Source organism: Bemisia tabaci, chromosome 4 (assembly GCF_918797505.1).
Source record: "Bemisia tabaci chromosome 4, PGI_BMITA_v3".
NCBI classification, from domain to species: domain Eukaryota; kingdom Metazoa; phylum Arthropoda; class Insecta; order Hemiptera; family Aleyrodidae; genus Bemisia; species Bemisia tabaci.
Window position 1 is genome coordinate 59,099,602 of NC_092796.1, and position 27,607 is coordinate 59,127,208.

General features: G+C 38.6%; 2 protein-coding genes across 2 annotated transcripts; one reads left to right on the plus strand and one right to left on the minus strand.

Annotated features, from left to right (window-relative positions):
- The first annotated feature begins 11,595 nt into the window (after window positions 1-11,595).
- On the plus strand, window positions 11,596-19,823 carry LOC109042623 (uncharacterized). The gene is made up of 3 exons (XM_019059490.2): window positions 11,596-12,067; window positions 14,183-14,456; window positions 19,522-19,823. The coding sequence occupies exons 1-3, from the start codon at window positions 12,026-12,028 to the stop codon at window positions 19,554-19,556; spliced, it is 351 nt and encodes a 116-aa protein (XP_018915035.2). The 5' UTR covers window positions 11,596-12,025; the 3' UTR covers window positions 19,557-19,823.
- Window positions 19,691-25,067, minus strand: LOC109042622 (rhomboid-related protein 4). Its single transcript, XM_019059489.2, has 4 exons — window positions 24,604-25,067; window positions 22,814-23,141; window positions 21,957-22,190; window positions 19,691-21,455 (listed from the first exon to the last, which is right to left on the minus strand). Exons 1-4 carry the CDS (start codon window positions 24,727-24,729, stop codon window positions 21,427-21,429), a joined length of 717 nt encoding a protein of 238 aa, XP_018915034.2. The 5' UTR covers window positions 24,730-25,067; the 3' UTR covers window positions 19,691-21,426.
- Window positions 25,068-27,607: the final 2,540 nt, after the last annotated feature.

Sequence of the window (27,607 nt, forward strand, 5' to 3'; positions counted from 1 at the left end):
CGTAAGACAAGAGTCTTTTTCGCGCGAAATTCAATTTAGCGCACTCATACTGAAAATAACTTTACGCTATTTTAGAGTGCGACAGAGCCCAGTGGACCAGCTATCTAAGGTTCATTAGCGGAAGTCATTACGGGAATCAATAAGACGAATTCATTGGCTCCGTAGTGTTCAGGGGGCTGGCCCCCGGCATTGGCTCCGTAGTGTTCAGGGAGCTCGCCCCCGGCTTTGGCTACGTGGTGTTCAGGGGGCTCGCCCCCGTCTTTGGCTTCGTAGTGTTCAGGGGCTCGCCCCCGTCTTTGGCTCCGTAGTGTTCAGGGGGCTGGCCCCCAGCTTAGGCTCCGTTAGTGTTCCGCGGGCTGGCCCCCGGCTTTGGCTTCGTAGTGTTCAGGGGGCTGGCCCCCGGCATTGGCTCCGTAGTGTTCAGGGAGCTCGCCCCCGGCTTTGGCTACGTGGTGTTCAGGGGGCTCGCCCCCGTCTTTGGCTCCGTAGTGTTCAGGGGGCTCGCCCCCGTCTTTGGCTCCGTAGTGTTCAGGGGGCTGGCCCCCAGCTTAGGCTCCGTAGTGTTCCGCGGGCTGGCCCCCGGCTTTGGCTCCTTATTGTTTCAGGGGGCTGGGCCCCCGGCTTTGGCTCCGTAGTGTTCAGGGGGCTGGCCCCCGGCTTCGGTTCCGTAGTGTTCAGGGGGCCGCCCCCTGAACCCTAAGGAGTCAAAGCCGGGGGCTAGCCCCTTGAACCCTAAGGAGCCAGAGCCGGGGGCCGGGCACACTCCTGCAAAATCCGCAAATTTCCCTTATGTTTAAAACCGCTTAAGTGCCGGTGCAACCAGCCACACAGTTGACTTTCCGCTCATCTGATCGCTGACTGTATAGAAAAACTTCCCAACCAACTTTGATAAACTTTCGCGCGTGGCGCCACACACCAGCGCATGAAAAAATCTGGGCCCAGCGCCATAGGGCCGAGCGCCACAACTCTCGATTGCCTATCGCCTAGATTACGGGCGCGTATCGGGTAGCGAGGCCCGCGTCGCACAGTAGCGCATGAAAAAATCCGGTCCCAGCGCCACAGGGCCTAATCCACCGAAGGTTAGGTTAGGTTAGGTTAGGTTAGGTTAGGTTAGGTTAGGTTAGGTTAGGTTTGGTTAGGTTAGGTTTGGTTGGGTCAGGTCCGATGCGACGTGACGCGGGCCTCGCTACCCGATGCGCGCCCGTAAACCTGGCGATATGCAATCGTGAGTTGTGGCGCTCGGCCCTGTGGCGCTGGGCCCGGATTTTTTCTTGCGCTGGTGTGTGGCGGCACGCTCGAAAGTTTATCAAAGTTGGTTGGGCAGTTTTTTACGGAAGTCAAAGATGAGCGGAAAGTCAACTGTAAGCTGAACTTCGTGGCAGATTGCACAAGCACTTAAGCGGTTTTAATCATAAGGGAAATTTGAGGATTTTGCAGGAGTGTGGTGCCACACTCCGTGGCGTTGAGCCCGAATTTTAGCCGAGATCCGAGCGTGGCGCCAGGATCTGTGGCTCATTGCACCGTAGTCCATTTAGTCATCCATGAATCAAAAATTAACAATTTCAATCTCAAAAAATCGTGGATTTTCCGTAAAGAATCTTAAAAAATCGATATAACCGATCGATATATCGACTCGTCAACATTAAAACTCGATTTTGCGTGTGAAAATGTGTAGAAACCGGTGTGTATAACAAGTGTAAACAACGATAACAACCCCGTTGACACACCAATTCAACAAGAAAATAGCGAAAAATAAGGCCGAAGTTTGACCCCTTTGCCCCCCGTATCTCGAAAACGGTTCCTATACTCATCTTGAAATTTTTTCCTGAGTTTTCTGTTATTATAAGATTCCACTTAAACCTTGGTTCGATGGTCGAATCGAATACCGAGAAAGGGGCGAAATTTTGGGAGGCTCTTTAGGAGGGTATGGATTCGATCGACATGAATCGATCGAAAAATGAAAACGTGAATCGATCGACATGAATCGATCGACACCGATTCTATCGACAAATTGTTAAAAAACCGGTTTCGATTCGATCGACATGAATCGATCGAAAAATGAAAACGTGAATCGATCGACATGAATCGATCGAAAATGAAAACGTGAATCGATCGACACCGATTCGATCGACAAATTATTAAAAAACCGGTGTCGATTCGATCGACATGAATCGATCGAAAGATGAAAACGTGAATCGATCGACATGAATTGATCGACACCGATTCGATCGACAGTTAATTCAAAAACACCCGGATCGATTAGCTAAGGTGGGCTAAGAAACGGCCCTTGTCGATGCCATTCCTGTAGAGGACGTTTCAAGGCGTTACGTTGTTTTGACGTCTATTCAAAGAAATAAAACATGAAAGGAAATTAGTCAACATGAAGTGCAGCACGCTGATTTTGGTAAAATATGCATTCATTTGTCCTTCATGGGCCGTCGATACCAACAGCAATGCACGAACTAGCTGTAACATTGGCGCTCTGTGTACGGGCCGATCAATGACCATTGGTCCATACACGATTACACGGTGAGGACGAAAATCCGTCACGTTCTTGAATCACGATCCACCGCCGCACAGTGCACCACTGTACAGCGAGTCAAAAGGAGAAGCCGGATATGATTTGGAATCACTTTAAAAGCATAAATCCGCGTCAATAGGTAACTAGGAAGTTTAACAAGTGACTTAATGGGATTTCTCGTGGAATTCCCCATTAAAAATATACCCCTTGAAAATTAAATTTTAACGAAATAAACCTAAGAATTCGCAGCTTTGGTCAAAAATTTTACGGCCGACCTTCCTCGATGGATCGTCCCACTGAGCGCCAGTCTTACTTATCGACGGTGTAAGTCTGCAACCACGTATCTCAGTCTCTCGGTTTGCGACATCGCACACGTCCTGTCATATACTTTACTTTTCTAATTAAAACTACTCAACGGGAACTCTTAAAAACTGCCGTGAAACTTTTTCTAAAAACGCCGGGAAAATCCTGCGAAAATTACTAGAAATGATGTCGATTTGTTCTCCTTTAAGGAAATAAAATAGTGGCGGAGACGAAACCGCAAACGAATAATGTGATTGCGGACTTACGCCGTCGTTATATCTTTGTCAATAAGTAACTTAGAGGTTTAAAACGTGGCTCCGTGGGATTTCTCGTGGTATCTCCCATTTGAAAAAACCCTTGAAAGTTAAATTTAACGAAATGAATCTAAAAAATTGCGGTTTTAGTCAAAAATTTTGTGGCCGACCTTTCTCGATGGTTCGTTCCGCTGTGCGCCGGTCTCACTTATGCTACCATGCTAAGAGAAACCGCCCCTTGAGCCTTGCAATGTTGCTAAATCGCCTTTGACAAAGCACAAATTTTCCAGAAAATTTGTGAGTACTTTTCTTCCAAATGTTTATTAAATTTTGTTCGTAATTTAATCTGATGTGTCTGAAAATTTCAAAGAAAAACGCATTCATAGCGGTCTTCAAAAATATATATTTTCTGAGAGCCCAAGTAGCAAAATAGAATTTTTTTCTAGAAAAAAAAAATAATAAGAAAACTTCTAGAAAATACCAAGAAAATGAGAGTTATCTAGAAAATAGAAAGAAAAAGCATTGCGAGTCAAAAGTCTGACCAAAGAAAATAGATCCATTTCATAGGTCTACTTTCTGTCAACTTCCCATTTGGAACAAAGATAGAAAATTTATTGAAAGTAGAATTATTTTCTAGCCAATTTCTTAATGTTTTCTTTTAAGAAAATGCGAGGAAAAAATGTATTTTCTTTCTATTTTCTTGTGTCTATTTTCTAGATCTACTTTATACCTAGGTACTTTCTTTCAAGAAAGTTGTTCCATCTAGAAAGTAGACATTTTCTCGATGAGCGCCACCTAGAAAGTAGATGACAATGCTACTTGGAAGGCGATTAGGCAACAATTGAAGTGTCAAGTGTGCGTTCATCCTTGGTAAAGCAGTATGCGATCCTTGTGTCTGAGCCGAAATGCACTTTTCGATGCACACGCGCGCTCGATCACGCGTAATATAATGCACTTCATCTGAAGCGACTCCGGCGGCATCCTGATTCCCGCGCGAGGAAAATGACCATTGAAATTTCAAGGCCAAAATCTAATAGTTATGTTCGCCTTGAACTTACTACGTGCTCTCGCTTTTTTAGTGCCGGATTTTCGTCGACGATCAAATTACGGACGGATTGCAGGGTAACCGATGCTCTGAAATTGCACCTCTGGCCGGTGAGAAACCTGGAATTGATCAAGTTATGAGCGCCTCCAAAATATTTCCAGGTGAAGCCTGAGAACAACTCACCGTGGCTGGTGGTGGATCGCATTTTCCTACTTCAGGATATGCATCCACTAAACTATCCCCCCCCCCTTTTGGTGTTAATAAAATACAAGACGGGCTACAAACCTAGCAAAACTAGTAGTGACAGTTGTAATGGTTGCTCATAAAAATAGTCAGTTGTATAACAACACTATTGATTAATAAGCTTTTATCAAGGATTCTATAAAAAAACTGTAAAGAATCCAAAATTATGTTTTGAGAAACTCCTTTTGGATGTTTTTAAGCATAAAATTTACATCTGGGTTCTACGCAAAAAAAGTAAGTATCATTACATTAATTGCATCAATGTTTGAAGAAGAAATCTCAAGTAAGATTTTAATGTCAAGCATTATACTTAATGCGAGGTGCGAGGTCTCAAAAGTAAAATTTTGGCTGTATTTTCATACTTTTGCGGTCTCAATTTTATCCTCACTAGCCAGCTTGTTCGTACGGTTCAAAAAATTCCTACACATATGAATAGACTTGGTTGTAATTTTCACAGATAGACAGAGGCTACAGCTCACTCTAATTTTTGTCGGTGGTAGGATTTGGTAGACCCCTGCAGGCTGATTGTTGGAATTGATAGACAAAGCTATAGACATAGAAGACATGAGGAGTATGGAGCGATGCTATTGGTTAGAATAAGTGGTTCTTATAGACTAAGGGAAACAATGATGAACTAGCTAAATGGTCTCTCGTGGATTGTCGTACCTTTTTTGATTTGATTGCAACCACCCACTTCCACCAACAGGATCCCTCTATATCCTTTTTGTCTTCTTTGTCTATCGCTTTGTCTATACCAATTTCGACTATCAGTCCGCTGATCGGTCCAGATACGGCATCCTTTAAGGCTCTTTGTCGTAAGATTTTCTCTTTAATTCGAGTTTTCGTGAGATTTCGTAATTTTACGGGCACTAGTGAGTACTCTTATAGTATCGCGGTTATTAGAGGCTCCTCGCGGGCATTCTGAAATCTGAACGTTCGCGTATAATTACGGTCATTCGTGGATGCTCGCGTGTTCTCGAGGTTTTCCGCGAATTTCCAGGCACTCGCGAGTGACGCACGCTCGATGCTCTTCCTTTTTCGTGCCTTCTAATAAGATGATCGTGTTAAAAAAATAAACTGCGTCAACCTTCGAAAGCTCCATCGTCTTCGGGCCAAAAATGTACGCAGAACGCGGGCGATCCGAGATACAGTTAGCGTTAAGAATGAATCCGGTGCTTTGACTTCCCGCTGGCGCTCGGGTTGATAGTGCTACCGCGGTACGAGAAAAAGCCGTATGAACAATTGTACGTTGCCAAATTTTCTCCAAATAAAATGCTATTTTTTGAAGAAAATTGTACATATTTTAATTCGGAATTTTCAGATACATAGGGGTAAAATGTGAGTGAAATTCTCTAAAAAAAATCGATGGGATAGCGCATAATTTTTCTCAAAAAATAGTTTTTCATCAGAGGATATTTGGCAACGTTTGAATGTTCATACGGTATTTTACTTGGGTACGGTAGAGTAGGAGAGCTTCGCGAAGTGAACTCATTGTTCGTACACGTCGTAAAACGGATCAGTCGAGCCCGAAAGCCACTCAACATCGCTCCCAGCATCGCGGCGATGCGATGCCGCACTGATGACGTCGCTTCTCTGACGGAAGGGCGTATCCCAATTTCAACGTGAGCCTTGCTTTACATGTGAATCCATGCTTTCTGGGGCTCATGCGAAAATCGAGGTACGCTCTTCCGGCAGAGAAGCGACGATGAGATGGCCACCGCTAACAATAAGACCACCGCCACTCATCAACGGAGATAAATACACTTCAAGGAAGAGAGGAGAATAGAGAGCGGAGGGAATCAAGGAATAATAAATCAGGAGCAACGCGGCGTAGGTGTTTTATAATAACAAAACACGGCGATTCTGAGCTTGAGCAAGTAAACTTTCCAAGTAGCTCAAATTGCATAGCCATCGAGATGAGGGCGCTCTTAAAGTTTCGTCCATATTTTCCGATTCCTGGGCTCTCAAAGATGTTGGTTTTCTTCTCACGGTTATCGTGGAATCAAGAGATGATAAGGAATCTTCGAGAGATGAGGGAGAAGAAGAGCGATTGGAAAATAAAGAGGGGAAAAAACGAACTACAACAAAAAAGGTCAAAAGGAAGTACGATCGGAGCAGTTGGCCTGAGTCACCCAGTGCACTTTCAAAGTGACATAATTTAAAAATGAAATATTTGTATTTAAGTCAAATCAGAAGAATTCTGACGTTTTCTCTTAGGTCACATGCTTAAATGAGACATTATTAAATTAACAATTTAAACTCTTCGTGGCTCACTTTTTGAGAAATGGGCAGGTGCATAGAAGTGATTTATTCAACCTAAAAGTTGAAGTAGTCCAAAAAGTTTATATGTGACACATTTTATTCTTTTTTCTCAATTTCTTCTTTAAAACGCTGGAAATGCGAAAAAATTCAGGAAATTCCAGGAAAATTCAGTCTAATGACTTACTCTACGTAAAAGTAGAAAAAATGATACATTAAAGGGCATATTGTCCGAAAAATACTGGTCACCGCAAGCATTGATTGTCTAGAGACTTAAAACGCCTTCGAATCCATGCGTATGCGACACGGACATCCACGGAGCCCGAATAGTTGTATCCAGACGTTTTGTGAAATCCATTCAGTGTTTGTCGCTTACAACACTATTGGACTCAGAGTTCAAACTTTTGGAGTAGGGAAGAAGGAAAAAGTCAACCAAAAACAACTCACTCCTCCTCCCTTTTGAAAAACAGATTTGAAATATGCAGCTAGTAGCATCAATGATTAATGATATATACATATTGTATTACACACGTGCAACCGTGCATTATACAGTATGTTTTTGTGGTACGAACGAAGCATTGAAAGGGCTCTGTAATTTTGGATCCTCGCAGTCGCAGTGCAACCCGCTGCCGCGCCGAGGGTGAAATAGCGAGTGTCGAGTGCCGGGAGAGTCAAAACGCCTTCACTTGCGTACGTATGCAACACGGACATCCGTAGAGTTCGAATAGTTGCATCCAGGCGTTATAATGAAATTCGCTAGAAGTTCGTTGCATATGATACTAACTGATGGTGCTGTACTTGTTCCTCGTGCATCATGACTTATTGCCGACGTTGTTAATTGCCCTGATGAAGTAAACTGTTACTCACTGATTTTTTGTCGTGACAATGTTGATTTTCCGAAAAAGGCAATTTCCGAGAAGGAATTATTTGAATGTGTTACATTGCTACAACGTTGCCCTTCTAAAATGTAGGCTGCGGCCCTACATTTCTGAACCTCAGAAAGACGAACGCAGCAGAGTTGTTTCATGGACATTTCAAGAACCAACTTTTGAGCGCGTATCCCAAAGTATTTATTTTTGCACCTAGGCTTCTTTTAAAAAGAAATCCAAAAGCTTGTAGAGGAAATGTCTATTACAAATTGCTTTAGAGCCATGAAGCATGAAGCACCAGCAGACTGGGTTCATAATACACGAATCAACGACGGTGTATTTAAAGGAAGCCGGCCTAAAGTCCTTCATATAAAATGCTAAGTAAGCCGTTGACAAAAATCAATTAAATATTCCTTCCTGAGTTTTTCCTCATTTGTATATATTTGCGCCTACCAACAACCGTCAAAAAAATATTCCCGTACACTTTTGTGATTGTTTGTTGTTTGAACTGAGACCATTTTAATGTCACGCAACTAAAAAATATCCTTACGTTACAATCAGATTTCTATCATGCACTGAAACAAATTTTTCTTGGGATATTATTTAGACTTGGAGCGTCGTTTCTTGTCGACATTTTCTTCTTCTTTTTTTTCATTTTTTTAAGTTATAAAAAAACATTCTTTTGTTATCATTTTTTTAACTTAAACTTAACGAAAAAAAACATTGACAAGAAAAGACACTTTAAGCCAAAATGATGACTCAAGAAAAAATTTCTTCAGTGCACGGATAAAGTTTTTATCGCCTCTTTTTCTCAAGTTTCAATGGCAGTCATTTCTACCACCGATCCCCTGCTTTCATCGCCTTAAAAACGCACATTTCGTTCGCGATTTTGCGATTTGCACTTTTGGAATTCCACCTCAAAATTTACACAAAATATTCTGCTGAAAGAGAAGAAAAATAATTAAGGAAGTTTTTGAGAAATTACATCGACTGAAGTTTTCCGAGGAAATCACGACATGAAGTCCACAACGTTGTAAACGAAGATAAGGTGAGGTTGGGTAACTGGGCGGTGGGGTAACTGGGCAGTACCCTCTGTATTTCTACCAGATTAGTGCAAAAATTGTTTTCACTGTTGGCATACCTTCATTATGACGTAAACCATCTAGAACATGTAAACATAACTTCAAAAAGAAATTTTATGGTGAATGGTGAAGTGCCGAAAATTGGACAGCTTTTTTTTCAAAACAACGCCGGAGGTGGTCCCGAAAAGAGCCTCATATCTCACTCCCAGCAAGTATTTTATTCAACTTTGACAATTCTTCTTCATGTATGATGTATTTGTGTAATGCGTGAGTAATTACAACGTAATTGGATGAAAATACTGGCTGCAAAGGGTTGATGCCCAGTTACCTTAAAAATTTTCCCTTTGTGGGGTAACTGGGCACCCACCCCAAGGTAACTGGGCAGGTGGCAGTGGTGGCACCTGCCCAGTTACCCATTGCAAGGTTACTGTGCTTCGGTGTTTGTTTACTTCTGAAAATGTCAAAACTAATTGACTATTGTGGACTTTTAAGTGCCAAAGACCAATAATCAGGGTTCCCAGCACACTAAACTTCTAACTTAAGTCAATTATAGCATAACTTAAGCATTACTTAATTACATTTTTGCCGCTAACCGTTATGACATCACTTTTAACGACTTAAACATGGTTATATAAATTCAAATGAAATTCTCTGAAACCCTCATGAGAAGGACATTCTTTTCTGGCCAATGAGAATTACAAATAATGCCCCCCTTAAAAATTAAGGGAACTTTTTGGCGCCTGACTCTATCCCAGATCAGCCTTGCGGCTTAATTTTTTTTCATTTTTTAAAAATGTATCATGCTTAATCTCACTAAAAGTGGCCAAACAGTGTCCTCGTATACAATACTACTTTATAAGTAGTAATCCAGAAAGTTCTAAGCATTTATCTACAAGGAAACAATTTTTTTTTACCGTTATTCAATTCTCAGATTTGAGGGTTTTTTTGCCGCTAACTGTTACGACATCATTCTTAACCACTTAAACATGTTTATATACATTCAAATGACATTTTCTTAAACCTTCATGAGCAGGACATCACTTTCTGGCCAATGAGAATTAAAAATAATGCCCCCCTCAAAAATTAAGGGGGGGTAGTCCAGTTACCCCACGACGTTGGGTAACTGGGTGAAAAAAACGGGAAATTTTTGAAAATTTGTGGGAAAAAATTGAAAGATGAAATTCAACTTTTGACTCTTCCTACATTTAGACAAGATGTTGTACTTACTAAAAAAAATTTAAAAGTAGCCTCCTTTGTCAATATAATGATGGGAAAAAAATCATGAAGTTGAAATTTTGACATTTTTCTCCGAACTCCTGCCCAGTTACCCAACCTCACCTTACGTGGTACTTGACCCATGGATACGTACCTATGTGAGATTCACACTAGTTAAAGTGAAGCCTCGAAATGCAAGAACGAGCTGAGGAGAGCATAGGAAACGACTGGTAGAAGAATGTTTGCGCGGCTCAGCGACTTGAAAAATACGGACGTGATATTAAGTGAGTGATCCTCTATTGTGATATAAATAAGTATGCACTTTACTTTAGGCAACGGGGAAGTTTTAACAATTGTATACTCTTTTTCCCCTTGGTACGTACGTTATGCATACGCACAAACACCAGATGGATTGACCACACACTAGAAACATTAACGAACAAATACATTTTCACGAGCACTCAACTTCGGAAGTGAATAGAAATATGCTTATAAGTATTTGATTAAAAATTTAATGGGCAAAAAGGCGACTTATACATTTGGACGAACTTGGGATCGATGCGTATTCACCTCCGAATTTGGCACTCATACTATACTCATACAAATGAACGTATTTCTATCAAACGGAACTATGTGCATTAAGACATGAGCCCTGACACCCATAAGAATACATGCATAACAGGGCTCACGTCATAATGCACATAGTTCTGTTTGATAGAAATACGTCCAAATGAGCCTCATCTGTGGTATCTGCGTCAGCAGAGTTTCCACGGGCGAATATTTTCGTTGTCGAGTAACTATCTACGATGGGCAATATAGAGCGGTCTGAACGCAAAACGGAATTTTCTCCGATTGAATTTTTTATTAATCCCGGTGAAGACAGTTTACGTCTTCGTCGATTTCTGAATCGATTTCCTGAGGTGTGTTCAATACCAGATTGTTGCAATTATTGGCCACAGAGAAACCAATAACAGTGTTACCCATGTGCTTCTGTCCAAAGTATGAACGCCGTATCTCCATTCAACAATTTTTCAATTTCTAACTGATATAATGCTGTTTTGCAAAAAACCTAACAAGTGTTCATCCTCAATTTTTTCAAGACAACTCCGCCACACCATTAGGAACTAAAAATTAAAAAATGAACCATTGTGGCAATTGCATTTTCTTGTGATAGAGCAGGACGTGCTGGAGAAAATGAGACCATTTTGAGTGGAGTTACGGCATTTTTGCAGTTGACGGCAGTGTATAGGATTGGTATTGTATCGAAGTGTTATGAATGTTGCCTGTTCACTGATTGAAGGAGCTCTTCTTATTGAAATTCATTGTAATAAAATTGAAATGAGTTGCAAATTGCTTTCCTATCCCACCCATAGAACTCATTTTATTAATTGTTTGATTTTGGCATTTATGGACCCAATGATATAAAAATATTGCAATTTCATGGTAAAAAATTGAATTGCATATTTCAATTTCTAACTGACATAATGCTGTTTTGCAAAACACCTAACAAGTGTATTATTTCACTATTTTTGTTGCATTGTGATACTTGGACACCAGGTCTTTGACTTATGTCAGGTTTTTTTTTTTTTTTTTTTTTTTTTTTTTTTTTTTTTTTTTTTTTTGAAAAGTTCGTATAAGCCGCATTTTACTCAAAGAAGTGTGTGAGATTCGATTGCAAAAAATCACCGATGGTAAAGCGTGGTAACATCGCACGGTTTGAATGCATCAAATGTGAACTGCAAATGGAGTAACCAACTATGATGCTAAAAACTGTGCATCGACCGAGCAATATGTGAGAAGTGCACACTTAAAGGGAATATGAAGCGCTTGGAACGAAACTGCTTATGGGGAGAAAATCTGAAGATTTTTTGGGAGATTGACAACACCTTGAGGATCCTGCTTATCGAATTCGGCACATCAGCTTCAGGCAGGTGGAATGGGAAGGCTCCATTGAGCGATGAAAAATATTGAATACGGGATTGATTGAGGTGAACGCACCTAAAGCCAACGGCTTTGAACCTCCTCGAGAAAAGAGAGGAGGAAAAAGAAAACCGAACGTATAAATAGAGGATGCATCTCGCTGAGCTCTATTATAGTTGGTGGACCCGGGCCTGTGAAATTTTACTGAATGAAAAAGTGTGCTTCCTCAGAAAGGGAAAAATATTTTGTTTCACGTGCGGTTTCTTCGAATTGTACGAAGGGAACCTCCTATACACATATTTTACGGGTGGAAAATGATTGCTGTTAAAAATCTCATCACAATGTTTAAAGTTACGGTGAGTTTTTAATCTTTAATTTGTTTATTTTTTATTTTATTTACTTTTTTTAGAAACTGCATTACAATGAGGAGTAGCGTCGCAAACGGTTGAACTACATATATTCAGGAATTTATAACTCAGGAGTTAAAGCCTACGACTCTGAATTTTTTTTAAAAAAAATATCCCGCAACATAATGTTAAAAAGTAAGCTTTTTCCCGCGCATCAAAAGCAAATTTTACCTGAACTCAACTCCTATTCGTCTCCACGGCCCAAGTAGGACAGATTGCAATGAGAAGCAATTAAATTGAAAAAATATTGCAATTTCACTGAGTGCTGTGTATGTTGCCTACCTCCAATTTGAACGGGTCCCATTTATTGAAACTTATTGCAATAAAATTGAATCAAGTTGCAATTTTTCATTGCATTACATATTGCCTATCTTTCTGACACATGAAACTCATTTTGTTGATTGTTTTAAATTGGCATAAATCGACTAAATTATGTAAAAATATTGCACTTAAATGGTAAAACAATTACAATTGTATTGAAATCACATAGCAATTTAATTTCAATATTTTCGTTGCATTTTGCTACTTTTCGGATTGATGATTGATCAGTCACCCTCTCCGAATGTAATGGGTAGGTATGTATGAATGTATTGCGGGGCGAAACGAATTTTAAGTAGAGGAAATGGACCACTAGACAAGGTACATACGAATTTCAGCATTCTGATACATGTTTCTTAATTGAAGTTTCACGCAGAATACGACGCGCACAAAGAAAATTACCAAAATCAACTCCTTCTAAAGATATATAATGATTATTGAAGCGTGAATTCAAACCACCCGCTCATGAAAACTCAATGCTCTGCGTGATTCACATCGTGCGCTAAACGTTATCATGACAGTCTCTGCGATATAAAAATCGGGAAACCTCAATCTTGACGCTTTGGCACAGCTGTAACAAATTGCTTATAGTTTGAACAACACATGGTTGGAAATGAACATTACTCGATTGAGAAGCTTGTTGAAACCGTTCTAGTGCGCGATTTGACTCACGTAGAGCTTTGAGTATCTTGACAGCGGGCAGTTCAAATTCCTCGTAACCAATGTGAAATAAAAACGTTAATATCTTCGTTTGGAGTTTGTTTCATTAGTTTTCGTTGCGCGAATCGTGCTTTACGTGAAATTCTGGTTAAGAAACAAGTATCAGAATGCTTAAATTCGTACCTTGTCTAGTGGTCCATTATGAGATCAACTTTTTTTCTTGGTATGCCATTTTTTAGCGGTGACTAAACAGAAATCGCACAATGGGGCACATGAAAAAACTTAGAGGCGAAATATAAAGAACTAAAGCTGCCATAGCTGACGTGAGGCCGAACGGTTTCTAAGTTAGGGTGGGAGGGGGCAAAGAAGGCAAAGAAGTCCAAAGCGGCCGTTTAATTCTTGTCGTTAACTTGTTGAATCGATGTTGCCACGGGATTTAATTGTTACTTAAGTACACACGTTACCTAAGCGTGACGAAACCAAAGAATTTTTACACGTAGGTAGCATTGAATTTTTGCGCCAGAGAGTTGATACATCGATTTGTTCCATCAATATTTCATAATTTTATACAAAAAAATGATGGTTCTTCGGGATTGAAATTAGTACCTAAATATCGATTCACGAAAGAATGTAAAGGCGCTCAACATAACTGAAACACGTCGGTTCTTACCTACTCATTTCTACCCAGACAATGGGCCAGTTGCGCTGGTCCCAGAATCGTGTTTTGATGCTTAATTCTTTTAGATTAGCTAAGAATAATGAGATATCTGCATGTCGAAACATCCAAGTTTCTACGTTGAATATTAACCGAAATATCGTCATTTGAAAATTCGGGTTTGTGACGTCATCCTACGAGGTTGTGCATAACATGGTAGTACTACCGCGGTGGATGACGTCATTAATCGAGTTTTTTAAGTCGCGATATCTCGTTGATATTCAACTTAGAAAGTTGTCGTTTGGACGGATCCTACTATTTTTAGCTGATCTACAAGAATCAAGCATCAAAACACGATTCTGTGACCAGCGCAACTGGCCCGTTGATTTTCAAGATCGACCTGGTTCCAAAATCAATTGTTTTATTCTCAGATACTGTTGGTGTCCATGGTAAGCTTAGCAGTTTGCGCACCAGCCCCCGCACCAGAACCTAAAGCCAGCCCGAACCCAGACCCAAAGGCTGACCCGAAACCAGCGTTAGCAGTGCCCGTGGTTTACAGTCCGTATGCAGCAGCCCCTGTGTCATACAGCTACAGCAGCGTGGACCAATTCACAAGCCATTCAGTGCCTGTACATACAGCAGCAGTCGCCACACCAGTTGCTGCCCCTATTGCACCTATCGCTTATTCTCACCACGTGCCTCTCAGTGAGTTCCCCACCACAATTAGTTTAGACTTTATCCATAGAGAAAAAAAGGAGGTGTTTGCATCTTGAGGATTGTTTACCCCGTGACGTAGGTCGGTACAGGTACTCCAGCAAAATCCGGAATTCGAAGAATGAAAAATGGACCATAAGTCCGATTTTTCTGCTTACATCAACTCGTGATATAATTTCAAACACTTAATATAAAATGATTTTTTCCCATAAACTACACCATTTCCGAGGAAATCGATGGTAAAAATTGCCGTACCGACCTACGTCATCAAAAAAGTCCAAGATGGCCGAAATACAGACACCTCCTTTTTTTCTCCATGGTCTTTATCCTCCGATACCCAAGTTTTAATGATCGTCTGGGAGCATCCGCGAATTTAATGACTCATTAAGTTTCGCATCAAACCAAAACTGAGGAAAAGAAATGTGCATGATTACGACAGAAGCAGAAAGACTGCGTTGCATGCCTTCGCATTAAATTTTCACATAGAAGACAACGCACACTAGGTACTGTTTTGGGATCAGCACCACTGAGATAATGCCGGTTGCAATCTATGTCCAGGCGGAAAGTCAAGAAATCAATGCTAAAGTCTGCCCCCCCCCCCCCTCATTTGAATAAGAGAGAATTCATTGATTTAAAAAATTGTGGAAATTAAGTCTCTGCTACGACTTTAAAAACTGATCGTATTGAAATGATCTTCGGCATTTTAGGAAACTAAGAACCTGAAATTCAATGGTTTTGTAGCTAAGTGATTTTCTCACTTCTAACTTTTACACAGCACTCATTTATGATTGCATTTATTCGTAGTACGGAAATATCATTTCCTCTTTGTTATCATCCGAGGATTTCATCTTACCACGTATTCATATTGACGCGCGGCGCGCCACACATTGCTTTGAGCACCCTATCATGGACTAGAACGACCAGAGTGCCTTCAATTTTTTCATATGCAACACGTGCGACCACAAAGCACGAATAGTTGCATGAAGGCGTTAATATCAACGCCATTGGGTGCGTTGCTTCTTTTGACTCAGATATTAGCATCAGAATAATAAGCCACGCGGGCGGGGCCCCGCCAAGTGAAATTTTACCCGAGAGCTGTCTATAAAACTGAATGAAAAATCGATCCCACTGAAAAATGCTGGTATTTTGGCATTGTTCGTCTATAAAAACTCTAACGGATCTTCTACGTTTGTTTGAGGCACAATTTCCCTGGCTGATGTCGCTCGGGAATTTAGACTGTTGACACAACGATCTGGAGATAAGCCGTGAAATATAGTTCTGAAGTCTATACAAGGTGTCACAGACCACCCTTGCCAGGCTTTTTTCTCGATTTTCTCAGATTAAATGATGTTTGGGATGGGAGAGTCGAAGAGAGGACCATTGAAAGAGTGGATAAAAGCTTTCAGCAGTATGCCTTCTGGAATTTTTTTGGCTTATCAAATAGTGCTTGAAGAGAAAAGAAGAATCAATGCTCTGAATAATCCTCTTATTTCACTGCATTGTGATGTACTTAAAAACATGTGCATACTTAAATGAGAGCTTTGAATGAATCATGTAATGAAACTAGCTAAAATATTATTGCATCATGGGTTTAGGTTTTTAGCTTTTTGAAACGCCCAATGTCCAATCAATGCAATTACTTTGGAGGTAGTAGCAGGGAAATTTCTGAAAATTTTTGATTACGCTAAATATTGAGTGGAAGAATTGATTTCAAAGTTTAAAACATATCTAAGTGCGTTGTCTTCTAAATTTAAATTGAGTAGCTTGTAAAATAATGCCCACTGCTGCTCCATGAGTGTTTGCTCATAAAGTAAGCGCTGGACATTTCATTCAGTCAGAGAATTATTTATTTCCTATGAAAAACGATTTTTGGTCATGAGGGTATGATGAGGCTGAATTTTCACTTAATTTGACTTGCTTTGTTAAGAGATTAAAATGGAGTATGATAGTTTGAGGATATTCAGCTAGAGTCTGAAACGTACTCCTTACTACTCAGTGACAGAAATTTGATATTTGTACGTAATAAACAATTTCAACTGTAAATAATTAACTTTAAATAATTCAAAATAATTAAATAGTTTGAAATTAAAGAAAGCTCAAGTTCTAGTAACAAAATAGTTTCATTTACTCAGTCAAAAGATCTAATTATTTACAAAATGTACAAATAAATATTTAGAGTGTACTCTGAAAAATTTATAAATAAGCCCTGAATTTGGATCTATATTAAAACTAATTAACAACCAAAACAACTACAAACATCACACCACTTCTTGAAAAAAAAAAAAAAAAAAAAAAAAAAAAAACTGAGAAAAATGAAAAGCACAAGATCCTCATAAATTTAAGTGGAATCAAACACCAAAACAGAATTTTCTAATACATTTTTTATGACCCTTGGTGACAGTCTCACTCGATTATGATAAAAATAAATAAAGGAAAAAATAACCATGGTATTTTGAGAGGAGGTTAAACTTCACACAAAATTCTAAGTTCTGTAACTTGAAAACATAACAAATAAAAATATCAAGGGAGACAAAACAATTCTACAAGAATTTTAAAGTTCATGATTTAAACAAACATAATTTAGTGAATCAAAATACATTTTCACGTACAAAAATAAATTCAGTTACTCTTTTATACCAACGTTTGTAAATAAAATGATGATTTTGTTGAGATGGTATAGTAATTGGTAGTATCTAATCTTCCCTGTAGTTCAACAGGTTGATTGAACAAATGAAGTGAATACGAAATATAATTTTGAGATCAGGAGAATTTGGTGTAGCGTGTAGATTTAGGAGTCAAAATAATCTGCTGAAAGTAAGAGCCTTTTAAGAGTTTTTGCGCTATATACTGAATTAAAACAATTAAATTTTTGGTGAGTTGCTATCAAGTTGCTATAGTTAAAATCACAAATATTCTATCCTTATGGGGCATCCTAAAAAGCTCGACTATCCTTCAGTGTTAGAAAGTCTGGAGTTATTTAAGTTGAAATGAATTGACTCCAGGTTTTTGGGTAAAATTCATGACTAATGTTGGGTTCCACGCAATGCTGGCACCATTAAGTTTACAATTATTTTCCGACGTAATGATTGAATTCAAACCACTACTTGGCCGACACCCCTACAACAAAGTATTCCACCATATGTAAGTACTTGAAAGAATTTTTGGCATTGACTAACCATGAGGGTAAAAACAAAATTGCGTGAAAAGCAACCCAATGAAAGTGAGTTGGCATAATTTTACTTCCTTTTCTAAAAGTCTAATTTACTTATACGGGGAATATTTACTTCTTCTGAATCTTTATCCATGCTGCCTTGTTGATACCTACGTGTTGAGTAATTTCTCAACGTAATGCTGAATATTGTGTACATACAAAATTACTGAATGCATTTAACTTTCTCTCGGAATGTAACGGAGAGAAATTAACAGTACTAACAACATTCTCTGAATGCAGGATCCTTAATCCGTCTAAAGATTTGCTTCATTCTTCATTTTTTATTCAGAGCATGAAAAAAAGTAAAGAAACACATTAAACGACTGTTCCTTTAGCACGTGCTCTAATGGTTAGACATGAGGCAACCCCCTGCATCCACTGTCACCTGCTTTAGCTAAGTGACATTACAGCTCATACTCACTTTGAAAAACCCTTATCCAAATAGGCTCACTTCAAGCCACTCTTTTCACTTATTATTCGAAACGACACTACCCCGTAAAAAAATTTAAAAATTATCAAAACAAGATTTTTGCAGGAGATACGTCAGTAGGGCACGATCCTCTTCAAGGCGGGATGGAGAGAATCTTTTTACTGGTGATTAATATAGATCCTGATGTGCATACTGCCGAGCTAAGGAAAAACCCTGTACGATTATTTGAATGTTGCCAAAATTCCTCTCAGGAATGACTTAATTTTAAGGGAAGTTATGACTATTTTCCCTTGAAATTTTCAGAAACTTTAGATCAAATTACAAACAAAATTCTCTGTAAAATCGGAAAAAAATATCATTTTTACAAATTTTTCCAAAAATTCATAATTTGACAAAGTAAATTTGGCAACATCTGAGGCTCAAATACCGTTCTTTCTTAGCACGGTGGCGCAGGTGTCTCAAAAATGATACAACAATCGCCATCATGAGAAAATGGGGCTTAAATAGAGCTCTAATGCAGCATGATTACAGTTTAAATCGAGACCTCTCTGCTCTTATTTTTATAATTCACTGAGATGAGATATGGCCTTTAAAAGATAACTTATCTAACAGCCACCGGTATTATTTTCAGAAGGTACCACATCCCTAGCATACACACTTAATTTGCAAATAGTCTTCCAAAATGGGATTGGTTTTATTTATTAATGTTTGGTAAATCTTAAGGTTACACATGAATAAACATTGATTCTCTCCCTGAGCTAAGTCTACAAGTCTACAATGGTGGTAGACAAGCCTGTTGTGAAATAGAAGTTGTCTCTCAAAAGGCATTTTTCTTGACGACAAAAAGACGCCTCTTTTTCTTTCAAACATGCTCCAAAGAATGTAAATCATTTTTTAAAGAGTAAATGCCCAAAATAAGCCATGCTGTACATTAGATGGCATGGATTAGCATGTAAAGTGTGTTGCATAGTGCTGTTCTTTTTTCAAAATTCAAGAACTCATGATGGGAAATAGCACAGAGAGGTCTGACTGACAGGACTATCCCTGAGACTCAAATCATGAGATTTTCTCAATAGTTTCCAAGGGAATTCGTTTCTGCAAGACACATTTTTTGCCTGGGGTTCCTGTTCTGTCCTCAGAATTTTTCACTTCAGTTTGAAAATCTTCTACCCCGCTGCGCCACAAGTCATCTTCAAAATGCTATATTTTGGTGAATCTTTGACCTAAAGAGCTCTAAAAGGTCTCATTAGAACCATAATTGTGCCACCTGGAGCCCTGTTAAAACCATAAATCAATCTCTGTTTTCTTTGCAACTGTGATTGTTGCATTAGTTTTGGGATAAACTGTGTATGATTTATTTTTCATGTTACTCATAAATTCTGGTTGGTTCTAAAAAGTGTATCTTCTTTTTTCAGGTTATGGATACGGTTACCCATACGTCCTCATCTGATGCGACCAATATCCAACCATATTCATTAGGTAACTACTTTTGAACAAAATTGAAAGACCTCCCTTAAAAATTTAAAGAATCCTAAAACAGTTGAATGTGTTCAAAAAATATGATTAGGGAAATCCTTGTTGATACTCATACCACTTATCTTTAAAAATGTATGTAAAAAAGTTAGAACTGTTTCTCCAAACAAAATGATTTTTTAAAGAAATGTGACCTTTATTTGTAAATAAAAAAGAATCTCAAAAGGTTTAAAAATGAATGATATACTTTGCTTTTATTCATTTCTATTAGACTCACTTTCTTCCCTGGACAACAAAGGGTTCGACCAGGGGTACAAATTGCTTGGGTCCCTGCATTTTTTTAAAGAGGCCTCTGAAAGTTTCTGCAGCAGGTTCACAACCAACAACGGGACAATAGGTATTTGACATTGCAATTCAGGAGTGAATGTGTACCGAAATTGTATAGTTGCACAGGTGGCAAAAGCTATGAACAAAAAAAAAATTCTGTCTCCACAATTTTTCCACAACTGCACAGTTGAGAAGAACTGGCTTCCTTGAGTTGGGCAGTGGTAGGATGGGGGTGTCGTATCTTGGGGGAAAAGAAATTTAAGTGCTTTCAATTAAAAACTTCTACATAATCTTATTTCTTTTTCTTTCTGTTGATGGATAAATTAGGAATATCACAAAACTTGCTTTTGATCAGTGAATCTCATAGATGGAGAGAAAAATAATCGAATTTGCTGAAATGCCAAGTTCCTGATTTAGATATTGAACGAATATGATGGCTTTCAAAATACATTCGATAATATCATTTGCCATATCAGCGCAAATCACTGTTTCTTAACTTTGATTGTATCAGTGAAGCATGCTGAGCAACAGTGTGAATTTCATTCATTGCTGATTGATGGGGCTTACGTGAAAACAAAAGAAGAAAAATCAGTGGCGAGAACTAACACAGCATCACCGTAATTTCTGCAGGCAAATTTCAGTTAAAACTGTGCATAGAATATTTAAATATAGACGGTTCTAGTTGCTTTCAGCTGAATAGAATCAGGCATCCAAAAAAATTTTGGTAACAATCCCAATCAATTTTCAATCCCTTTCATACAATTTGGCAGTTTTTACTTTTCTATTTTCTGCTGCTCTGGTAAAGCAGATCTGATGTCAAATAAATTAACAATTGTTAATTAAATTAATTAATTAATTGAAATTAGCAATTGCATTGCCACTGTCTGAGAGCAATCCAGGAGCAAAACTCTTGCTGTACACAGAAGTGAAACTGTCTGCCATGCATCCATACATGACAGTTAAAATTAAGCAAATATTAACTTATCTCATGAAAGTTCTAGGGATACTTGCACATTCCTTTGCTTCATGTAAATGGGTATGTAATTACGTGTGAGAGATCTTACAGGGACCCTATTTTTTCCACCGAAAAGATAGTGGAAAAAATACTAGGGCATTCACAATACTGGACACGTAAATTTAATTTGAGGCGAGCACTAATGGACGAAAAATGGAAGATTCGGTTTAAAACCTTGTAACTGCGTTACCACTAAGTAAGTATACTAAGAGATTTAATAGAGAAAATATTTCTTCAAAAATAGTGACAAATGCTCGAAGAAATTGCTATGCCTTTGGAGCTAGTTAGATGAATCAATAATACTTTTGATTCAAGGAAAACTTTTGCATTGAGAAACTGAGCAACATGGAATATTGTTGCACCAATGCAAAAAAAAAATAAAAAATACAGAGCTGACGTTTTCATTTCAAGATTTTATAAAATTCACAATTTACCTCTTCGGAAACTCGACGCAGCATCAATAGGAAAAGTGAAACATTATTCACACAACATTGAAACCTTGAATTCAGCAATAGTTATGGTAGATCCGCTCACCTGCAAAAGAAAAAATCGAGAGAGACTTGTTAAAAATGCAGAAAATTGTTGCCTCCCCCATCCCCCCAACCACATAGGTACAGGACATGAGTCCATCATCAACATAAATGCACAATTCATTTCTGACTTTTGAGCCTTTTTCTTCTTTTCCCTGACTATTCTATTGTTTATGCTTTGTTTGTTTTTCCCCCCTCTTGCTTTACCAGATTCTCTCTGACAGTCGTAATCTAGTATTTAATTGATAGCTTTGTATGGACTTCTTTCAAATAATTACCCCAAGTATAACTTCTTTTCTTTCATATTTCATCTGAATACAGTAATTTTTCGTATATCACTGGACTGACTAATCGATTTTATAAATAGCAGAATCCATTTATTCAAATTAGCTTGGAGCCTTTGAGGGGACCAGAGGATCAATCTGTTAAATGTCAATCTGGTAAATTGAGGTCCTACTATAATAATTCAATCCAAAATTTGAAGTTGAAAAGAAACTGAACTTACCGGTTATGTTTCTGATAATATTGTCCACTAGACGTCCGATAATAGTCTTTGTGTAGATTAAACCAGCAACAATTCCAGCCAAGTGACCTAAAAATGATGAATTAGGAACAAGCATATTTATTGCAAGTAACTCAGCCCAAGCTGCATACTTCACGGGCACCAAAAATCCAGCAACATTGGTATACCCACGTGGATCCTCTTGGGTTGTCACAACTTTCAGAGCAAAAAGTACTCCTAGAAACAAAAATTTGATTTTAAAAGAGAGATGATACGATAAACTCCTTGTCACAGTTAGAAATGAAGCATCTTTGTACATGTTTTTGCGTACAGACTTTACAAAGAACATAACTTACGCAATACAAACTTTGAAATTCAACTTGTGAGTTATACCTACCTTTGAATTTTTTCATGCATTTTAATCAAAAGACTTTTAAGCAATATATAAAAATCGGGAAGTGAATTATTCGTGAATGTCTGTGCTAACGAAAAAATAATAGAATACAAAGTTGAGATGGACTTCATTTTGCAATTAGGAACTACAATTTCTGACTCATTTGTAAAAACAAATACATGCATAGGAAACAAATGGTACTTACGTTTTTTCTGAACTGAGTCAGAGATGGTAGTTCTTAATTGCAAAGTTTAGTCCAAATTATGAACAGAACTGTTGAAAACTAGTGTGCACAAAACTCACATTAAAATTTTATGAAATTAGAAGTATTAAAATCTTCAAATGCCTGCCTGCTTTTGCCGAGTACTACATTCTCAGTAATTCGGATGGGGAGAAAAGATGTAGGAGAGGGAAGAATTATTTGAGGAAAATAGAATTTAATTAGATGGAGGAGAGAATCTCTTACCTGAAAAACCTATTGCGCAAGATTTCATAATATAAGGATCATCCATGATTTGAGCTCCAATGAGTGCTAAAACTACATAGGAGCAACTTGTAAGTGCGCACAAAAATGCCAGAAGAAATCCAAAGTTGGCACTCCCATACTTTCCTTCAAGTGTTCTACCTTTAACCATGAAAGATATCATATTGTAGTATAGGTGCATGTCATCTCCATGTTCAAAGGTTGACCAAAGAAGACGCCGATAATCTTTGCCCTTAAGTACATGAGCTGCGCTAAGGCAGACTTCTGACTGGGTCCATGGTACATTTATCACTCCAATGTACAGCAATATCTAGAAAAGTCCACAAGAATATTTTAATATGAAGAATATGATAAAACAATAAACCACACTGAAGCTGCAACACAGAGGGCTAAAACAAAATTACAAAACTACTTAAGTGAACGTTTTGACTAATTTGATGTAATGCGGTCAATATCAGGAGGATTTAAGAGCAAAAAGAAAGAGTAAGAAACGAACCGAATACAAACTGATAGAGTCAGAGCTCAAGACAGAAAAAAGAGACAGAAAAATTCGTTTTTTTTCTTCTTCAATTAAATACTTTAAGCGTAATAAAGATAATTCCTACTGAGTTCAGTCGCTATTTTTTTTTTTGCATCGTGATTTCGTTCGAAGCCTTGTTTTTAGCAGTTTGATGGTTTGATTTTGTTTTTTTTTTCATGTATTATACATTTTGGTGTACTCATTTCTTGCAAGGTACTGTCAGTTGTTGGTTGAATTTTTCGCTTATTTCAGAGAAAGAGAGAGCATCAGGGACGAGCATAGACTGACACTAAGACATTTTAAAATTCTCCTAGTTCATTTTAAACAACACAGCTTTTGACGATTGTTCCAGAGAAGCCTGTGTGATAATGCAACGAACTAATGAATTTGTAAACTTCATGAGTTTGAAGCAAAAGTTCTGCTTAATTCATCTCAAGGAATAGTAGAGGTTGCCAAGAAAAAAATAAACAAAAAGGGGCTTTTTTCTTAATCGTTTCTTGGACGGCTCCTCCACTTAGAGGCCTCATATGGTTCATGTGGTGAAGAAGGATCAATTTCTAAAGCTCAATTGCTGAATTTTATACGGGGCTCACAAAAATTGTTCTTACGATGATGCTACATTACACGCCTCCTTCAAACTTCCTGAATCACATTTGAACCTTATGAGACCCCTCAAGGAAAGAAGCTATTTCAGGAGCAACTACAATTATTATCCTTGCACATGCATGCTACAAAGAGTGACCTACAAAATAAATACACCAGAAAGAAAGTAAAAAATGTAAAAAAGCAAATAACATCAAACCCCAAAAAGGCAGAATATTTAGAGCCCTTTTCAACTAATTTAAAGTTCCAAAAAACCAAAGAAATAAATAAAAATTGAGCCATAACCAGACCCCAGTAAATATCGCGTAACCACTGGTGTTTCTAGCGCTGTTTACTGATATTTTACTTCTTATCTAATGTACTTAATTTTCCGACTATGTTTTTGTCTTCTTATCAAAAATTAAATTGATTTACAAATTTGAGTGATACTTCTACCCTCTTGGAGAGTAAGCTTGGAGATATAACACTTATGGACCAAGCATTTTCAACTGGCACATTGAAAATTGGGGAGAAAATCAAACCCTGATGCTGTGTCTGTGAACCTGAATGAAATTTATTTTCTGAACAAACGTGCAACGCACAAGATCCAACTTAGCTTTATTAATTACCCTAAGGAAAAATCAGCTTTAAACCATGAAAAATTTCTCACCTGGCCAACAACAGTTGCGAGGGTGACAGGAGGAATAACATCATAGCCAGTTCTGTACAGCTCGGACAACAAGAGAGCAACGCCCCACTCAAGTCCTCGGTTAGCTCTTCGGTTACTTCGGCTCATTTTGCGTAAGATGCGAATTAGATGTGACAGGTGATAGATAAGAGGATTTGGTGAAAATACAGTTGACACTTTTGTGTTTGCACTTTACTCAATAGATAATACTGGACTTCTGACTATAATGAATTCATGCCTGTCAGTATGAGACTACTAATAACATTTGCTACATATAACTTTGGGAATGAAATACTGTTGGAAATCAAACTGAAAAATTAAGACTGATTAACCACGTCAGTAGAAATTGCTTTCCACTTGGTTCATTTACAACACCCACACAACTTTCTTGCCGCACATCTTCGAAATCTTCCAGAAATTGCATCATGAATTTGCAGGTTATCCCAAATCAAAACAACTCACAGCGCACATGGCGTCGAAAATATGAACTATTTAGCGCGGGAGATTTACGCGGGGACTTTACGCGGGTGATTCAATTTTCTGCGCGGGAAATTCAATTTGACGCTCCGGTCCCCAGTTGAGCGACACGGTGCGCTTGCGCTTAGCGTACCTTCATAGGGAAAGTATGGCCACTGGGTCCCATTGAGGTGCTTAGGGCCCAAAAATGTGGCGCTTGTTCGTTTAGAGGATGGAAGAAGGGGTCATTGCCAACTTTTGACGATTTTCACATGTTATCAGCAACCGCACTTGCTGCCAACCACACTACATCTCAGATAATTATTCTCGAAAATTGTAGACGAGTAGCCGTAAACTTATGTTAAATACACCGTAACAATGCATTTGAGTAAATTTCTCGTTGCTATATGCAAATAAAACGACATTTTGAGTCATTTTTTATTTACATATACTACAGCGTCCGCCATTTTTGGACCCTAGAGGGCTCCCTTCAGCATATCAAGGCTGAGCCAATCAGAGGTGGTAACCGAAGTGGTCATACTTTTCCTATAAAGGTACTCTACTTGCGCTTGACAGCATTTTATGAGAGGGGGGGGGGGCAGACCGGGACCCTACAGTCCATTGCATTTTCTTGCGGTAGGGTAAAAAAAAATTAACCCCCCCCCCCCCCCCCTAAATACAATACTTTATTCAGTTAGAATATTCACGTAAATTTAATTACTATACGCCTTTATTACGGATTAATTGTTGATGCTTTATTAGAAAAGCACAGATGGGGATGTCATAGGTGTCGTAGGAGGCATAGGAGGCATAGGTGTCAACATATCGTTGAAAAGACTCAATGAAATTCCGGGCTCGAGATGGTCAACCGGGGAAAATGGCAACTGGGCATGGATGTCATCCTTTTCCAACCAGCTGCTTAAGCTATCCATTATTGACAGCGTATTTCCAACGTGTTCGTATCGTAATTTCAAATATTTCCAAAGATGTCTAAGTATCGTTGAAAAGCAGACTCAAAATTCCACGTTCGAGATGGTCATCCGGGATAAATGACAATGGGGCATTAGGGTGGCCCACACCGGGATAAATGAAATTTGGGGTCAATCGGACAAAATTAACCCGACGCGCAGTTGCCATTTATCCCCGCAAAAATAGCGAATTTTTACTGTTTTTCAGTAATTTTTCGCTCCCAAAAAATAAAGTCGGAGGGGTCTGCAAATTAAACAGAGGGCAAAATTAGTTCATAAACTACACCCTAGTGAAGTTTTGGTCCCCCGCCATGCTTTTGACCCGACGCGCGGTTGCCATTTTCACGCATGAAAATAGCGAATTTTTGACTGTTTTTGATGATTTTTCCCTCTCGATAAATTAACTTTACAAATGCCTAAATTGTAATCAGAGTGTGAAATTAGTAGCTTAGATGCTCCCAATGCTCCCCTTCTGATAATTTTGACACGCTGCGACGTTGCCCATTTTTCTGAGCAAAATCGTGAATTTCGACTTATTTCAATATCATCTCTCTAGACCTAAAAAAAAAAAAACTCAGGAGCCATCGAAAAAGTGCGCTAAAACACGGTGATTATATCATGAGTATCTGTTTTGAAAATTTGGACCCTGTAAAATGTTTTAGTCGGCGTGAAGTTACCACTTGGCAAACAGTGGTTGACGTTAATAGTCAATTTTCATACGTTAATGCGCCTTCAATTACATTGGATACTGTGCAATACTTTCGTGGTGGAATAGTTGCATTGGCACCTACAAACCTAACAGGGATACTTCACTCATTGCGCAATGCATGCAGTATCCCTGTTAGGTTTGTAGGCGCCAATGCAACTATTCCACCACGAAAGTATTGCACGGTATCAAATGTAATTGAAGGCGCACTAACGTATGAAACTTGACTGTTACCGTCATGGTGTCAGGAGGTATTTTTTAACGAGGAACTTGAATCTCAACTCAAATTTTTAAAATTCAAAAATCTAAAATGGCAGAAATTGCCAAAAATGTTATCTTGAGACTTTCGAAATCTAAGACGGTTGACTGCCTGACCCAATTGAATGCTCTTTGTCACATATTTGGACTATTTATTTACCATTTATAAGTATTTTAAAAGAAATCAGAGACAGGTGGGGAAGAAGGAGTCTGCTCGTTAGTTAAGGGCCGTAAGAATGAATGCCAGTGACGTCAGCGGTGATGACTCAGATGTGCAACGACGAGGAGATCGGTGCTGGTGCACTTTAGCTCATGAACCTTGTCCACGACGCTCTCGTGACATGCCCACGGCAAATCCCAAATTGTTATTTTTTTAAGAGGAATCACGTCGCGCCTACTTTTAAATTTTTTCTTAAGTAGTTTTCTAGAGCACATCCCATCTTTCCCACACGTCTCAAGTTTTTTTTAAGCAAATATACGTTCATTTGATCAATTCATCATTGTTTTCAAAATTTAAAGCAATGAGAAACATCTAATTATCAAAATTGATCGATATTTAAAAAAACACAGATTGTTTGAACGTTGGCCGATAAAAATA

Coding starts and splice junctions, on each gene's coding strand:
- LOC109042623 (XM_019059490.2), top strand. CDS start 12,026: ATGATTGCTGTTAAAAATCTCATCACAATGTTTAAAGTTACG. Junction 12,068..14,182: donor TCACAATGTTTAAAGTTACG/GTGAGTTTTTAA, acceptor TTTTATTCTCAG/ATACTGTTGGTGTCCATGGT. Junction 14,457..19,521: donor TTCTCACCACGTGCCTCTCA/GTGAGTTCCCCA, acceptor TTCTTTTTTCAG/GTTATGGATACGGTTACCCA.
- LOC109042622 (XM_019059489.2), bottom strand. CDS start 24,729: ATGAGCCGAAGTAACCGAAGAGCTAACCGAGGACTTGAGTGGGGCGTT. Junction 22,191..22,813: donor TTGCGCAATAGGTTTTTCAG/GTAAGAGATTCT, acceptor TTTTGTTTCTAG/GAGTACTTTTTGCTCTGAAA. Junction 21,456..21,956: donor TATTATCAGAAACATAACCG/GTAAGTTCAGTT, acceptor TTTCTTTTGCAG/GTGAGCGGATCTACCATAAC.